The sequence below is a fragment of the Ziziphus jujuba genome, chromosome 2 (genome assembly GCF_031755915.1).
Source record: "Ziziphus jujuba cultivar Dongzao chromosome 2, ASM3175591v1".
Taxonomy (NCBI): domain Eukaryota; kingdom Viridiplantae; phylum Streptophyta; class Magnoliopsida; order Rosales; family Rhamnaceae; genus Ziziphus; species Ziziphus jujuba.
This window is the reverse complement of record NC_083380.1, coordinates 15,409,894-15,427,080: the sequence shown is the minus strand read 5'-3', so window position 1 is coordinate 15,427,080 and position 17,187 is coordinate 15,409,894. Positions and strand designations below refer to the sequence as shown.

Genomic DNA, 17,187 nt, shown 5'->3' with positions numbered 1-17,187 from the left:
TCTATAACCTTCTTCGTGTACCTAGATTTTTCTAGGAAATGTGCAACACCTGTTTCATCAGATACATATATGGAAGACATCATGTTAGGCTTCAGATTTGGAACCAATCCAATATTCTTCATCAACTTACGGTCATGACTATCTCCCAACATTGGCATTTTCTCATCATTTTCTTCAACTTTTGCTTCAAAACTTCTGGCTGGCCTATCATATTTTCTCCTCTTCATCATGTAACCTAAATTTCCTATCCATACTCTCAAAGTATGTGTCTGTTTTTCAGAGCTGAAAGATCCAAGTGACTTAAAAAAGAGGAAGGGTTACATACTGAAGGATATAGTGGTAATAAAAATGGAGTTGTGTGAGGGACAGCATAAAAAGTAGGTGAAATTGGTCTTTAGATTAAGACAGCCAAACTAAGTTTCCATACAGCACTTGTGAAAAGGGCTTTTTTATAATATTAAAATTTATTAATTTTCTTTAAGCTAATCTTGCTGTTAATACAGGATATATATGCAGGCCGCAACATAGAACCATATAGTAGAATCCTGATCGAAGAATTTTAAATGTGAATGAGTTTTGGATTCACTCAATTGGGTTAAGTTCGGCTTTTCCAATAATAATATTTTTATCGTACCAAGTTTGTTATCAACTAATATGGCAATAACGTAATATCGTTTTATTAGTTTATATTAAATTTTATTATTTATTTAAAGGTTTTCAGGGTGATTTGAATCCAAAATAATAATACATTATTTTGCCACGATTTAATTGCTAGGATGATTTCCTTTAATCACAACTCCGGTGGTCCTACTATTCTCATCTTTTAATCACCACTGTTGTGAGCGTGAATTCAAATGAAGGTTATAAATTAATCTGCATTTTAAAAATTGTCATCTCAGAATGATTCGAGCCTCTCTGTTTTTTCTTTTTTTTCTTATATTTCCAAATCCTATTAAATCATGCATGTAGTACAGTAATAGGATGATTTCTTCTCAACCTTTGGATACAACTCACAATATTTTATAACCAATGCTAGTTATACTTAGCCATGAGACCCATGATTAATTGTCGTAGATTGAAAATTCAGAGGAGTACTTCGTCAAAATATCAATGTTATGTTTAAAATGTCCGACTAAAATCCAAAAACATATTTTTGTAATGTGCAAAAATAAAGAAAAGGTCGGAAATTTGGGAGCATCCAAATTAAAATGGCATATTACTAATAAAGGAAAAAGAGTTCGTATTTGCAAGGACGACTGCTAATACTATATAATTTTCCTTTCATTTGCCTTTTACTATTTAGGGAGACTAATAGGAAACTACAACAAAACGGAAAACAGAAAACAGAATCATAGTCTGCTTTGGAAAATTGAATTCGTATTGATAGAAGAGATATTGCGTTGTAAATTGTTGCCTATATTGACTTGAGACAGCAAACGGAAATCTAATATGTCTTACACTTCAATGTGTATTCAAATGTCTTATGAACGCCTCTGTTACCATCTTGGTAATTTATAGTTTTTACCATGATAAGGAGACAAGAACTTTATTTACAATAACTATATATTGAAAGTCTAAAATTAATGCTTGATTAATTAATGGTTTAGATTATTTAATCAATTTATATTTAGGATGAGAAAGAGGCAAGTGACAAAGTTTATAAGAAATCATTTTTAGCAATTTTTAAAAGAAATCTCAATTATTGACCATTTACTTGGTATATTATTCATATCTATATATGAATTCATTTAAGATTCTTTATAAAAAATAAATAAATAAATAAAATAAAAGTCATTCCAAACCAATCACTAGGTTAATGGCACTGCTTAATTTCAACTTAAGAGGGAACAATGGATCTAAAAATGAGTGACTCTCACTAGGGAATGAATCCCCTGATAAATTAAGAAAAAAGAAGGGTGTTCATTGAGAGCCGCAGACCCTGATACAAACATCCCTAGTCTGATGATGATGATGATTGAAAATGGGTAATTTAACACTGTACTGTTTGAGGAGAAACTAAAATCAATTATTATTATTATTTATAGCAAGTAATCGTGGATAACCAAGTTGACTTTGGTCAAAGATTAATATGGGGAAAAACTGAATTATTTTAACCCAAACAGATACATACACACACACATGTATAAAAGCTTTTATTTTACTGGTTGACGACTTGACGTCCCTGGATTGCATATAATCAACGAGGGCAAGATTTGCTGTCCAAGAGAAAAAAGAAAAGAATCATGAGAATAGAACAAAATATGACGCAGAAAAAGAAAAAGACATTGTAACACTACTTGGGGATTAATATTATAGAACAAAATCATATTGTAGGAACAAACACAGAAATCCTTAATTATTTGATTATGCAATTTAACTTTCTAAACTGAGTGAAGTTGATATTAATTGGCATGTAGTTAGTTAATGGAAATCTGAACTAAAGAAGAAGCCTAATTTTCAGGCTATTGCTTAATTCAGCCTAACTAATTGCAAATGGAGGAAGAGTGTCTAACCAGGAACCTGGATCAAAATGGCCCACCGGAGCGTTCATAATCGGAGCTGGGTATTTGGAGGAATGTGGATCCATTGTTCGCAGTTTCCTAGTATTCATATCTGCAAATTTAACTTAATCAAGTAGGATTATATATTATTTCAAAAAAAAAAAAAAAAAAGTATCATACATATTTGTCCCAAAAAGAAAAATTAGCATTATATACAGAGTTAATTTCAACCGCAATTTTTGAAATTTGGTTTAAATCAATTTTAATCCCTGTATTTTAAAACAATTCAACCGCAATCCCTATCTTATATACATATATATCCTTAAAACCAAATTTAAAATAAATACAAAATTACATAATGCAATATAATAAATTAAATTTATTTATTTTGTTTAAAAATAAACTCTCCAATCAAAATTAGTTCAGTTAATAATCCACGTAAATTCTTCAAATCTCTACAGAAAAAAACGAGAGAATTGTTAATTACCATAGGGTTTTTGAGCATCTCTCATAGATCAATGAGAGAGTGGGAGAGAATTGGGTAACGTTGGTTTGAATTCGGAGATGAACAGTGTGGTTTTTTATGAGGGATTGAGCGAAGAAGAAGGGAGCGGCAGCAATGGCATGGGAATGGGTATGAAGAAGGGAATGAGGAGGAGTTCGACTGGGAGAAACAAACACGGAGGTGAGTGAAAGAGTTTGAGGAGAGAAGGGAGTTGAAGAAGAAAGCCAAGGAGCTGCAGAGCCAGATGGAGGAGAATGATGATGTGGAAGGCAGTATGTATTTCCTCCTTACTGTTCTACTTACTTTCCCACTTTTCATTGCCTTTGTCAAATCTTAATTCTAACATTTTGTAATCAACTTCTAAAAGTTAAATCTTTAGCATCTACTGCAATTATTTAAAAATGGGTTTCTACTAATCTTTTTTGCACATATATAATGTGTGTTCCAAGATGTGAGTTTCTTTTTTTTTTTTTTTCCCAGTATTTGTTTCCCTTTTTTATTGGTGTTTCTGTTTCTGGGTTTTGGCCGATAATTCTGAGGAATTATAAGTTTGTGGTTGTGAATTTTGGTAAAAAAAAAAATATGATTCAGAGAATTGGTGAAGAACAAAAGAATGCCAAATTCGACATGTTGATGATGAACTTTCATGGAAAATTTGAACGGCCATTGGAGAAGAAGCTTCATGAGACAGGAGAGTAGATGGCCAAATGAAGCGGGAGAGGTTTCATTCTTCCAGTAAATTAACTTCTCCAACTTGTTTATGTTATACTGTTGTTGTTCTAATAATAGCTACGCCATGGGATAGACTACTTAGCTAAAACATGGTTTTGCCTAAATGTAAGAGACTCATAGAATGACCTTTTAGTTTTCTTGAAAGGATAGCTATACAAGTAGAACAGAGAGATACCAGGACCACAATCCCAGAATATTTGTTTTCTTTTATATTTTTTTGTTGGCTGATTTTTATTTTTTCCAGTTTGGTTCAATTCTTTAAATTTCATTTTTTTTTTTTACATAAGTTTATATAAAGTGAACTGATTTTGTGGATTATCTATTTAATTTTATCTATTTTTTTAATAATTAGGTTATGTAGATTTATCTTTTTAAACCACGTTTAATTAAAAAAATGATAATTTCTAAAAAAAAACAAAGATTAGTAATTCTTAGAAATAAAAAAAATGATGGAATAGGATAATTATTCGTATTTTTTGGTTTGATAGTAATAATGAAAAAAGGTGCCAAAAAAAAAAACCTAAAAAAATGGAAGTGTAAAAAAAAAACAGAAAAAAAAAAAGAAAAACAATGTAAAGTAGCTTATTTTTTATTCATCCATCATAAGCAATACCGATTCTTCTATAAAATAGACAAACATGATTTTTAAAAACCAAACTAAATTAAGGAATATTAAAATTTTAAAAATTTGTATTTTGTATTCTACCATCTAATCCATAAATCAAATATATTTTTAGTATTTATTAATTATATCATATAAAAATCATATTTAAATTTTGTCGGTTAATCTTTTTGGTTTTTATTAATTTCAATATGAAAATGGCTTTTTTTTTTACTTTTGCTAAATTCAAAAATTAAAATATCAAATTAATAAAACTAGCTATGATAACATTAGTTATATATGTAAAGAACTTTGATATAGTAAGGACAATATGAAAACCTTATAGTAAGAGCATGTTCAATAGTTTTGTAAATTGTTATACATATAAATTGTTATGTGAAATAAACACCTACTTGAAAAAAATTCAATCAAAAATTATTTTCTAATAGTTTTGTCTAAATATTATTAATTAATGATGTGTTTATATATATTTTTTCATTTAAAAAATAATAATAATTAATAATGATTTTTTTTTTTTTTTGAAAAAATATTGATAAGGAATGTTGTGATGAATGACACTGTCTATCAAGCCATCTAAAATAAATAGTCTCTTTAATAATGTCTATTTTATTTTTTGACATAATAACTTGAGAAAGTCTATAGACAAAGCCTTGGAGAGTTCTTTTTTTTTTTTTTTTTCATCTTTATCTATATTTCTGATTTGATAATAAAAATATAGCAATCCATGTAGTTCTATTGCAAATGCTTTAAGAACTTTCTATGTAACTAAGTACATCTCATGCATATATATACATATATATATATATATATATATATATATATATAGATTATTGTAGAATAATAAGAATAAACATGAAAGGATAAGAAATAAAGAAAAAAGGATTTTTTTTACAAAAAAGAAAAAGAAGTAAGAAATAAGAAAGTTAATTATTGTCCAAAAAAGGGGTGTGCAGTAAACAATTTTTTATATACTTTTTATGCTTTAAGTGCTTAATCTATACATATTTTTAACATAGAAAAAAAAAACCAAAAACTAAAAATCAATAAAAGAGGGAAGAAGGGAAAAAAAATTAATAATAATTTTTTTAATTATTATTGTTTTATTTATTTTTGTTATATTATTTTTAAATATATTTCAATTATTATTGTATGCAATTATTTTATGCCCTTTAAAAGTTAACTTTAACAATATATATTTAACGGCAGGAACTACAATTGAATTGTTTTAAAAGGCAAAGATTAAAATTGATACTATCCAAACTTCAAGACTACCATTGAAAATAACCCTTATATATATTTGACAATATATATCTATATATATATATATATATATAATTAATTATTCTCATGATATTATAATGGTTTTACCCTAGCTTTGTGGATTTTAATTTTTATGGTACAGAAATTGAAAGAGTTTCTAGTCTATATGGCTTGAATGTTTACTTAATAGATATTTAATTTTTAAATCGACTCTCAATGGTCTTTTTTTAAATCTCAATTAACTAATAATGTGTATATTTATTTTTTAAAATAAAATAAAAATAAATGATAATATCTATCTATTTTTTTCTTTTAAAAAAAGATTATATTTTTGATAAATATTGTTTTGCTGAGTCGCCCGTCTAACAAACCATCTAAAATTAGATAATTTCCTTAATTATATGTAAATTAATTTGTTACCACATAGCTTGACAAAGTATTTAGATAAAACCACTAAAAATTTTTGGATATATAATTAAAATGTGGTAAACAAAATTTAAAAATTTATAGAGCTATTGAAAATTCTCTAAGGGCTAATAGCATATAAAAACCTTCATTTCTTTTATAATGATAAAAGTCCTCATATTAAAACCATTAGAATATCCATTTTCATTTTAGGAACATCCATCACTTTAATTAGTATATGAACAAAAAAAAAAAAAAAGAAAGGGAAACCGAAATATCAATTTCAATTTTGATTTAAATGGCTTAAAGAAAAATACAAACTGCTGACCCTTCTCGCTATATTGACTAATATTTATAGTAAGAAAAGGCTAATCCCCTTATCCTGGCTTTGGAAATTGGAAGGCGGCCTTCAGAAAATTATGCGTTGGGCGCCTCATCCAGTTTAGATTAGATATCTAACATCCCATTATATGTAATTCTAGTAAATATAATTCATAAATTAGACGGTATTGGACATTAGAGGCCATGCAAAATGATTTTTGTGGCCTTAGGTAGCAAAGAACAAAGCAAACTCAAAAATTGGCTTAAGACAATGCCGGCTGAAGGTATAGGCCAAAGCCTATGCATAGGGTCCCCCCCCCCAAAAGAAAAAAAAAAAAAAATTCTTAAAAAAGTTCCATATATTATTTCTGCAAATAAGAAAATCTCTTTTATATATTTATCCAAAAAAAATTCATATTAAAATTACTTATATATGACTTCATATGTATTATTTAGCACTTTTCATTCAATAACTAAAATGGAATAATTTATTTTTATAAGCATAAATTTTTGATTTTTTAGAATTCTAATCTTAATTTCAATTCATTATTTTTAGCTTAATTATTACTAATATACTTTTATTTTTGAAAAAGCATATCAGTCAACTATTAAATTTTCTTTATAATAAAAAAAAAATTAAAGTTTCTATTTTCCTATATTTGCCTCCATCTTTAACTATAAAAGAATAAGACCAAAAAAAAAAAAAAATCATCTTAAAGATCTCCATGTCAATGAGTTTTTCCATCTCCTCCCACTGTTTTTTTTTTTTTTTTTTTATCTTTTACTCATATTTCACATCTAAAAGTTATTAAAACTTGTTACTCATATAATTTACACACTTGATCAAAAAGACCAAAAAAAATGTGATCTTATTTGTTGTTATTTATTTAATAAATTTATATCTATTATTCATTTTCATTAACCTTTATTTATTAAATTTTTTTTTTTGGGCATGAATTTATGTTTGTAATTATTTTAGTTCATGACTTTTTTTATTTTTTTTTAAATGAAAGTTGATGGTATAGAACTAAACAATCATTTTTAACACTGTTACATAGTTGTTTATGAGTTAAAAAATTTTATCATCAAAACTTGAATACAAAGATTTTATTAATAACTTTGCATCTTAAAATGGAAAAAGAAATTTAGATAGAACGGAACCCCAAAAAAAAAAAAAAAAAAACATTAGTTTTAAAAATTTATTATTATTTTTGTTTAAGGCCTCAATAAAGGTTAAGAGGGACCACGTTTAAAAGGCCTATGCATGAACCAGCTACTAGAAGTAAAATTAAAGTGAAGAAATACCTGAACCGACCACTCCAAATTGCAAAGCAAGCATAACAGCAACTAGGAAAGCTGCAATCAGAGAGCAAAGTAGAGAAGCGAAACCCATAGCTTCTGCCACCTCAAATTGTCTTCTCGATTGACCTCTTGATGGTTGGAGTTCATCGTGTATCAAATTTATAGCTTTGCTGGTCGTAGATTTTTTTGGTCAGCAATATTTATTGTTTAGCATTAATAAGCAACAAATAATTTTTTTTTTTCTTTTTCTTCTGTATCTTTTCTTAATAGACTACTATTTAGTCATATATGTTAGACTTCACAGAATTTAATAGGATATAATAGTGAAACTACATGATAATTTACAGGTTTAATTAATTATATCGTATTAAATTTATATTAATATTATTCAATTAAATTAATAAATTATACATTATAAATTTATAAAACTCATTAAAAAAGATTATTATTGCAATCTTGCAAGTTTTTATAATATTTATTTTATTATTTATAGATATATTGATTTGTTATTTTTTAATTTAATGTTTTAAAAATCTAAAAATAAACAAGTCTAATTGCAAGAGTTAGAAAATTAAAATCATTTTATTATTTGAAGTATAAATTAAATTTGAATTTTTTTAAATTTATAATATATTTTTAACGAATTAACGAATCTAAAACGATAGACACGGTAATTTAAAAAATAAAATTGAATTTACCTACTTATTACTATATGAAAGTTTAATGAATTTTATTTGAATTGGTTAAATTTAACATAATCACCCCACGTGTCAAGTCTAATATTGGCTTCTTTTATATATTTGGCTTAATGGAATTGAATATATCTGACAATATTCAAAATGTCTTTTTTTTTTTTCTATTTTCTTTTCGGAAATTACAAGGAAAATGATTCTGACTTTGAAGTAAAAGTAATAGGGGCGGATTTAGCGTGGGACAATGGGGCAGCTGCCCCCACGCCAAACCCGGAATTCTATAAGTTTTTAATTTGAAAATTTTTCGTCTTACCTTTTTTTTGCCCCCACTTCAAGTTTCACCTTCCATATAAACGAGGTTAAACATGACAAACAGATTTTAAAACATGTAATTACTCAATTTATGAGTTTTATTAGGTGAATATTCTTATTTTTTTAGACAATTTATGAGTTTTATTTGGAGAGTAATTCCTCTTTTTAAGAAAATATCATGTTCATCATAAATATATAATATATCATTTATGCTTAAAAATCATAACTAAGGCTGAAAAAAGTAATTAATGTTTAGCAATCTCTGTTGTTCTTTATAATATACGACTATTTCGCTACAAAGTCAAACCAAATTTAAAGATGTATTTTATTAAAATTATTTATGTTTATCTTTTAATTTAAACATATTTTTAATAATATATGCCTAAATCTTAATAAAAATAAATTCTATATATTTAATTAAAAATTAGTTTTTCAAAGCATTTGTTTTTACAAATTAAGTTATATAATTTTTTTTTCTAATAAGCCAAATTATATAATTACTATATAACCTTACCTTTTTTGAAAAAAAAAAATTTGTTGTATAATTGCTGATGATGATCGAAATTGAATAATAATATAGTGTATTTGTTATTATAATAGCATATGAATTTTGCTTTTCACCCATTGTTCTAAAATTGTGATCTACCTCTGAAAGTAATAATGCTTTGGGGGACTAAACTCCCAAAATATATTGAAGTGAACTTATATGTGCGTCCTATCTATATGAGTTGTATTTTGGAAGTTTATACTTTCGGGAATACAAAAAAATTTACATTCATTTTGATTTGGCAATGAATCTAGTTAATTATAAACACACATTGATTCAATCAAGCCTATGAACAGATTTTCATCTCTCTCGATTTAACATATGTCCCCAAAAAAAACTGGATTTTGATTTATTTATGGTATTATACATTCCAAATACGAATAAGGCCATCTGATTTATCTCTATCCTTCTAAAACTTATGGTTATTCCAGTATTCCAATTTGCTACAATTGGATTTCTTTTATTCCAGCATTCCATTTTCCTATTACATCTAATTCGAGATGATGAAATATTATCCTTGATTACATGTAATCGGCTAAATGGGAAACGAAAGAAGCCTGATGTTGGACCAATAAAAAAAAAAAAAACGACTATTATCCCGCAAAACAAGCAATTGAACCACACAATATACTAAGTTAAGGTTTGTCCCAAAACAAACGGTTAATTGGTAGACTTTGAACCGCTTGTTCACAAAGTACCCACAACAAAATTCTTTGACAAAACAGAATATTTGAACAGACTCCTGGGACGAAGCTTTCTTATAAGCGTATGGAAGACCCACTGATTTTTGTATTTTGAAATTTTTCTTTTTTATGAAGTGCTTGAAAATCTGAGCCACAAGTCCGTAAAAAATTAAACCTCAACCAATTTAGTCAACTGCATATTGATGCCCTCTCATAAGCAAAGCATGAGTTAATTACACTAGAAAAGACCTCAAATGCTCTTAAGGAATTAGTTTGCATACAAAAACCAACTTTAATATTACGTATATACAAAAGATCTTTCATTTTAGTTGCAAATTGTTCTTCACAAGCAGTGACATCTACTTGTTGTATCATATCATTCTCAATATATATATATATATATATATATTAGGTTTCATTGGTCAATTTGTATTGGACTTTATCAAAATTATTACCGGCAATATGAGTCCTATTACCCATAATAGCACATTAAATGCCCAGTATAAATTGTCCAATGAAAACTCAGTAGATGATTTATTTCTTTTTTTTATTTTTTATTTTTATATTGATTGATAGCTGCAAATATTTTTCCTTTCAAAATCAAAGTGGTTTTCACTAATGTACAAACTTGTTACAATACCAAAGAAAGCAAGGGAGGGAGAGCTAGATCTCATATCACAAAACATGGATTATTTTCATACATAATTAAAAGACTAATTAAACTAAACTGGTAAAATAATAATTTATTTCCTCTGAGCTTTCCAAGTACAAATCTGGAGCCAAGAACTATGCATCAAAGCTAGAAACCTTCTTAAAGAAGAGAGGATTACCATTGTTCAAGTGTATGAAATGCTCAGCAAACCGATGCATCACTTCCGTGTAAGCATCTCGAAGCCTTCTCACATACATAATGGAAGACATCATCTTAGGCTTCAGATGTGGAACCAATCCAATATTCTTCATCAACTTACGGTCATAACTCTCTCCCAACATTGACATGTTCTCATCATTTTCTTCATCTGCTGCCTCAAAACTGCTCTCTAGTCTATCATATTTTCTCCTCTTCATCATGAACCTAAATTTCTTATCCATACTCTCAAAATATGTGTCTGTTTTTCAGACCCAAAAGATCCGAGTGACTTCAAAAAGAGGAATAGTTACATGAACAGAAGGAACTAGAGGTAATAAAAATGGAGTTGTGTGAGGGACAGTAACTTCAATTTCTGTAAAAAGTAGGTGAAATTTGATTAAGACAGCCAAACTAAGTTTCCATACGGTACTTGTGAAAAGGGCTTTTTTATAATATTAAGGGGGAAGATTGGTAATAAAAAAGTAGGTGGGTAAGCAGCTGGCTTGCGTTAATTTGAAGGAACTAATTGTCACCAGCCATTATTGCAGAAAATGTCAGGACTTGCAAAAAAAACAAAGTTTGTGACCCATTAAATGAAGAAACGCCAACCATATTGTAGAAAAGGGGTTAGATTATAGCCAAAGAAATTATGAATTTGAGTCCAGAAAGTGATATTTTTGTAACTTTTGCAACTATAAATCCAAATCCAGATTTCCAGATTTACTCTAAATTTATTTGGATTTTCTTGCCAATCTCCAACGGTAATAAAAAAATAATAGCATAAAATGGAAAAAACTATACTTTTCAACATCTGCCATCTAATCTTATTTTCACTATATTTGTGAATCACATATTAATTGTAATAGCACGTTACAAATTAAATACAATTCTTTTTTATTCTCCCTCCCCCTCCCTCCATTTACAAAATATCCAGAAAGAGACAGAATTGTGAAACAAACTGTGCTCTTTCTACACATGTAAAGAACGGAGATTAGAAGCCAAGCTGTCTTCTTTGTCAAGCTGAGAACCGTGGAGTATTAATCTTCTTGACTAAATGAACATTACCAGTATTCAACTGCATTAAACGCCCTGCAAAACAGAGCATCATTTCCACATAAGCATCTCTGAAACTTTTCAAAGCCTTGATTGATGCTCGAATCTTCAAACGAAGTTTAGGGGTCGCTCTAGTCTTCCAAAACCTGCCTCGACGAGTCCCTTTCGTTAATGAAACCTCTTCATTATGCTTGTTACTAACCAAACTTCGTAGTCTATGGTATTTTCTTCTCCTCCAGTACCTCTTCATGCTTCCACAGAACGAATTAACTCGCCCTGCGAAAAGAAAGAAACAAACAGAAAAAAAAGAGAGAGACAAAGAGAGCTCTAGATATATCCAAAGGTAAATATGACATGTAGAAGAAGCAAAATTCTTTGAAGGCCTAAAATATGTAAATGGCTTAAATTGGAGGAAATAAAGTCAAGTCAGCTAGCTGCAGTGCAGTTACTAATTAACAACCAACTGTTCCAGGTAGATTGGTTGGGTGTGCAGCAAGTCATTAAGAAGTGTCAAACAAAAAACAAAAAAAAAAAAAGAAAAGAAAAATGAAAAAAAGTAGTACTTTTTTCGGTGTTCGAACATTTATATTAGTTAACTGCCATTGCCAGCTTATGAGCTTGAGTTTTTAAAGCTGTCCTGCTATTTAGTCTTTAATGAAACTAAGAAAGTCAAAAAGGCAAATATTAGTAGTCACTTTCATTGAAATAAAGAATTTGATGTTCTGGAATATGTTTTGTACAAATCTAAGTGACTACAGAAGAATGATGTAGTGTACAAAGTTTGAAGATACGTAGAAAAAACAGATTGAAATTCGTTTTCTTTTCTTTTTTTTCTTTTTTTTCCTCTCTAGATACAAAGTAAGAAGAATAAAACCTTCTTTTTTCTTTCTTTTTTTCTCTTTTTTTTTTTTCAGTTTCTACAAAAAAAATAAATAAAAAATAATTAACTGGGAAATTAGTAACTTCTTCCAGAATCCATTGCTTACACAATCAGATTTGAATTGGGTGATGATCCTGGAGTATCTTTGTCACTATCAGATAATGAAGTTAGAGTGTCTTGTCTACGCATACGATGCGAATTTACTCTTCTTGCTAAGGACTGACTATTCCTCTCTGCCAACATATGGAAATACAAATAAGGTGCCCAACCTGCAAGTTTGAAAATAGAATGTCTAATTGTGAGAATATATATAAGAACAATTAATACTAAATGAGTTAATGAATTAAGCATAAGCATTTTTACTTTAAGTAAATATTTGAAAATTTTATCAAAAATGAACAAATACAATAGTGCAGTAACTCAAAGGAATCAAAGGGTTTAACTCCAAATTGATGATTAACATAGTATTAGACCTAAAAGCCACTACATTATTTAAATGAACTAATTGAAATAATAGACATACCATTGACATCATTTGGGTAAGGGAAAGATTGCAAGTAACAGAATGTAGACACTACAAGTCCTGCATTGAGACAATTATTTTGAATTCAGTGACTTATTACATTAGTGAGCTTGAGTGTTTTTTTTTTTTTTTTTTTTTTTTTTTTTTGTTTTTTTACCTCCTTCAATATTCATTTTCAAAAATACCAACCTATAAGACCTCCAGTAAAGACATCAGTCCAGTGATGCCAATAGTCATCCACACGGGTTATTCCCACAAGAGCAGCAGCAAGCAACGGAAGAAATAAAATACAAAGTTTTGCAGAATGACCCCTACGATCGAACACTCTAATTTTCCCTGACAAATACCATGAAAGAAAACCAAGCCCTGCAAATGACCCTGCATATTGAAAATTGTAAACCGGAGTAAGCCTGCATTTTTGTTTCTATTTTTTGTACCAGCCACTCTGATAGTCAAGGTAGTGTTACCACTCATTCTTGTTACACATGAGACATAGATAGACACCTTATCTTTACAAAGTCAAACAAATTATCACAAAAGTACAAACACTGACAGGGTGAACCATCCTCCTGGTTGCTGCGACAAAGTTTTGAAACTGCAGATTTTATAACCTTGCAAATCACTCAAGGGCACATTTCTTTTATTTAAAAAAAAAAAAAAAAAAAAGGGTTTCCAATCAAATGTGAATATATTGGTATGACTTTTAACATAATTTAAAATTAGCTAGAATAGTTATACTCCATCAGCCATTGCAGGGTCCAAAAATTCCATACTGTTAGAACAGAACACAATACAAATTGAATTCCAAATCACCAGAAGATGCATTTTTAACTATTTGACATAAAAAGCATACAATATATTTGTAACTATTCCAAAACATAATCTGTCTTGCATAACCAAAGCTCTTACAATATCGTTCTGCACTATGTGGTGCTTATAAATTAACTTGGCTGACTTACAGGAAGTATGCCCACTTGGAAAGCTTTTGTACCCTTCCTTTATATCTGACTTTTTTCCATGACAGATAACTTCCCTTGTAATATGATTGAACACCTAACATGCACAACAAACAACCAGCTGTATATAAAGCAAGTGCATAATGGCAAGGAAAAGGTCCTGCCTTATCAAAAATCAACAGTAAGAAAACTGGTAACAAGGACCCACCTTTTTACCATCAGGGAAACACCTCCAAAAAAAATCTGGGCGGGGACGACCAACAGCGTCTTTGATTGCATCCGTTATAACTCCAGCTATTAGAATAGAATAGAGAAGACCTGAAAATGACAGTCACTCAAGTAGTAAGGCACTAAACAGCCACAACACAATAAACTGATACAGTGGAAGCCTCTTATAATAACATAATAGTTACCCAATATGGCATGGTGTAAGTCATAAATATCCCTTCTGTAGATGTAGTATATAATAAAGATGATAATCGGCAACAATATTGCATAAATCTGTATCAGGAACAGTGTCAGATAGATAAATATCAGTTTTCTTTTAGTTTGGTGAGAGTTAGCTACCAAGGAAGGGTGTTAGATAAAGAAATATCAGTTTCTTTTGGTTTGGTAAGAGTTGGCTATCAAGGAAGATTATACACAGGTAGAGAGTATATAAACATTACACATGCAAAAAAATCAGACTCAGATACATACTGGCACAGCCCAGAAAGGCACTGTGTTATCTTTGAGTGGGTATTGCAGATTAGTCATCATTCCTTCCCCGACAAAACGGTGAAAAGGCTCTATCAGATTCAGCAATACATCGATCACGACAAGCAGCAGAAGTATTATCCAGTCAAATGCATGCACCTTCACCACCTTGGCTCCATGAGATTTTATGGTATGAAATCCCATCTGAATATCTGGCATTGTTTTCCACCTAGCTAAGGCACTGAGGAAGTTTCCTTTTTTGGCCAAAAGACATATTGCAGTTTCAATTGCAATGATTTCTCAAAAATGAGAGAGCAAGTGCTAATCAGAAAGAAGAAACATGAACAATTTAAGAAGCAAATGAACATATCACTAACTTTTATACCTTTTTATTTCCTCAATAATATTTCCTAACAACATTATGGTAATTACATCAGTGTCTCTTGTCACTTGGCCCTCTAATCTAGTAAATCTATCCACTGTCACCTACTCTAGGTCTTCCTATCAGATCTGTCTAATATTTACAAGTTATTAGCGTGACTAACGTCATTGTATTCATCTAATAAAATTGCATGATTTAATCCGAATCTGAAAGTTAAAAAAGAAATAGATTAAAGAGCAATGTGAGGGCTTTAGTAGTTTAGGGGACAAAGCAAAGAACACACTATATTTATGGCAGGTAAAATGTAAATAAATTAATAAGTTAGAAACATTCTCCACACCACATTTCAATCCTGTTTCAATCTATATAGTATTGCATTCTTTGAAAACTCAAACAAGAAAATGATATGCTTGGCTAAGTCTGATGGTCGAAGATAATTGATTTGATATAAGACAGCTATTAACAAATGGAACCTGCAAAACATCATCTTACTAGCCAAGCAGACATACAGAGGCATTAATAGCTTTAGAAATTTTGAATTGAATACATAAATGATAAGGTGAAACTAAAATTCAATCTAGTTAGATGATATGCGATATTGTACATGAAATGAGTTTGATGAAATGGAATGGAAAATTGTATTCCAAGCAAGGTTGCCACAACTTATAATTGCATGACCCTGTTTCAAAAGCCTTATTTAAATGCCAAATTTCTTGAACATCAATCAACATTAAACACTCCATATTATGCCAAACTTTTCTCCCACTTCCATGGAAAATAAATTATATATGGAAACTCCATTGCTTTATCTCCATCAAATGTTCAATTTTGTTCAACAAATAAACATTTTGCATTCAAAGAAATTAAAATATGCATGAAAATCAGCCCCCGGGGCGGGGGTGAGGGTGGGGGTGTGCAAAAGAGAGAGAGAGAGAGAGAGATTACGCAAAACATTAGAAATTGTTTTACAAGTTAGGGTATTGCCGTGAAGTTGAAATAAATCGCATAACACAGAATTCAATACAGGAGTGTAACGATACAAACAAACCCAATTTTTCAAACATCTGGCATTGACAAAGAAACAAAACAAAACAGAGGAGCTAACTCAATAACAAGAAGATAGCAATGCATGTTTCATAAAATTAAATTAAAAAAAAAAAAATAGCATTTTGCAACAAACGTGTAGACACAATCACTAGTCAAAGGACGTGAGGAAAACTAGGAATTTAATACAATGGAAATCGAGTAAATTGAAGACAAAAAACAGAACAGAAAATTAAGATACGTAATTGCAACATAGTAGTAACAAAAATTCATGCAGATAAAAAATAAAAAATAAAAAAAAATAAAGACAAACAGGTAGAGGATCAAATTTGAAATCTCAAATGGGTCTGAAACGTGTCTAAATCGCATGCAAAGAGGCATTGAAAACAGATGAAACCGTACCTACATACCTTGGATATCAGAGAATGCTGAAGAACGAAAGCTCAAAAGGAATCTCTCAGGTCCTCAGCAATGGGAATTCTCACGGAGACAAAGGGGAAGAGACAGAGAGGATTCCAAATGGGCTTGGAAAAATCTTCCAAACTAAAAGCGTATGTCAGGGTGTATACATATATGTATATACATAATAGATTCAAATCTATAGCTATACCTTGACGTACCAAAATAACATCTTCTTTTTTCACCCAAAAAAAAAAAATAATAAGAAAAACGTTTTGGTGCTTGAGAGAAATCAGGAAAAATAAGAGCAGTTGAGAAATAAGGTAGAAAAATGTTTGATGGAAATTGTGCGTATCAATCTGCATGTGGCTGTTTTTAGTGTGTATAGCAAAAATCTCTTGCTTCTTTTTTAGATGATACTTGTTTTTTTTTTTTTTTTCCTAATTATTATATTAATTAATAATAATAATAGGAAACAAAAAGTCTTACACCTTATCATAAGTTTACACATATAGACACAAA

At 29.4% G+C, this 17,187-nt stretch overlaps 1 protein-coding gene across 2 annotated transcripts; it reads right to left on the bottom strand.

Moving 5' to 3' along the window:
• Positions 1-11,486: 11,486 nt before the first annotated feature.
• Positions 11,487-16,900, bottom strand: LOC125422288 (lipid phosphate phosphatase 2). 2 transcript variants are annotated; one of them, XM_048473094.2, is made up of 8 exons: positions 16,669-16,900; positions 14,844-15,094; positions 14,558-14,645; positions 14,353-14,462; positions 14,148-14,241; positions 13,378-13,566; positions 13,189-13,248; positions 11,487-12,934 (listed from the first exon to the last, which is right to left on the bottom strand). In XM_048473094.2, the coding sequence occupies exons 2-8, from the start codon at positions 15,057-15,059 to the stop codon at positions 12,768-12,770; spliced, it is 924 nt and encodes a 307-aa protein (XP_048329051.1). In that variant the 5' UTR covers positions 15,060-15,094; positions 16,669-16,900; the 3' UTR covers positions 11,487-12,767. The 2 variants fall into 2 exon arrangements, with proteins under 2 accessions (XP_048329051.1, XP_048329050.1); XM_048473093.2 differs by having other exon boundaries at positions 16,677-16,899.
• Positions 16,901-17,187: the final 287 nt, after the last annotated feature.

Bases quoted from the DNA above. Each gene is read 5' to 3' on its own strand.
- LOC125422288 (XM_048473094.2), bottom strand. From the start codon at position 15,059: ATGCCAGATATTCAGATGGGATTTCATACCATAAAATCTCATGGAGCC. The intron at 13,567-14,147 runs GTAAGTCAGCCA...TTCAATATGCAG, and splicing joins TCCAAGTGGGCATACTTCCT to GGTCATTTGCAGGGCTTGGT. The intron at 13,249-13,377 runs GTTGGTATTTTT...GTCTCAATGCAG, and splicing joins CTTTACTGGAGGTCTTATAG to GACTTGTAGTGTCTACATTC.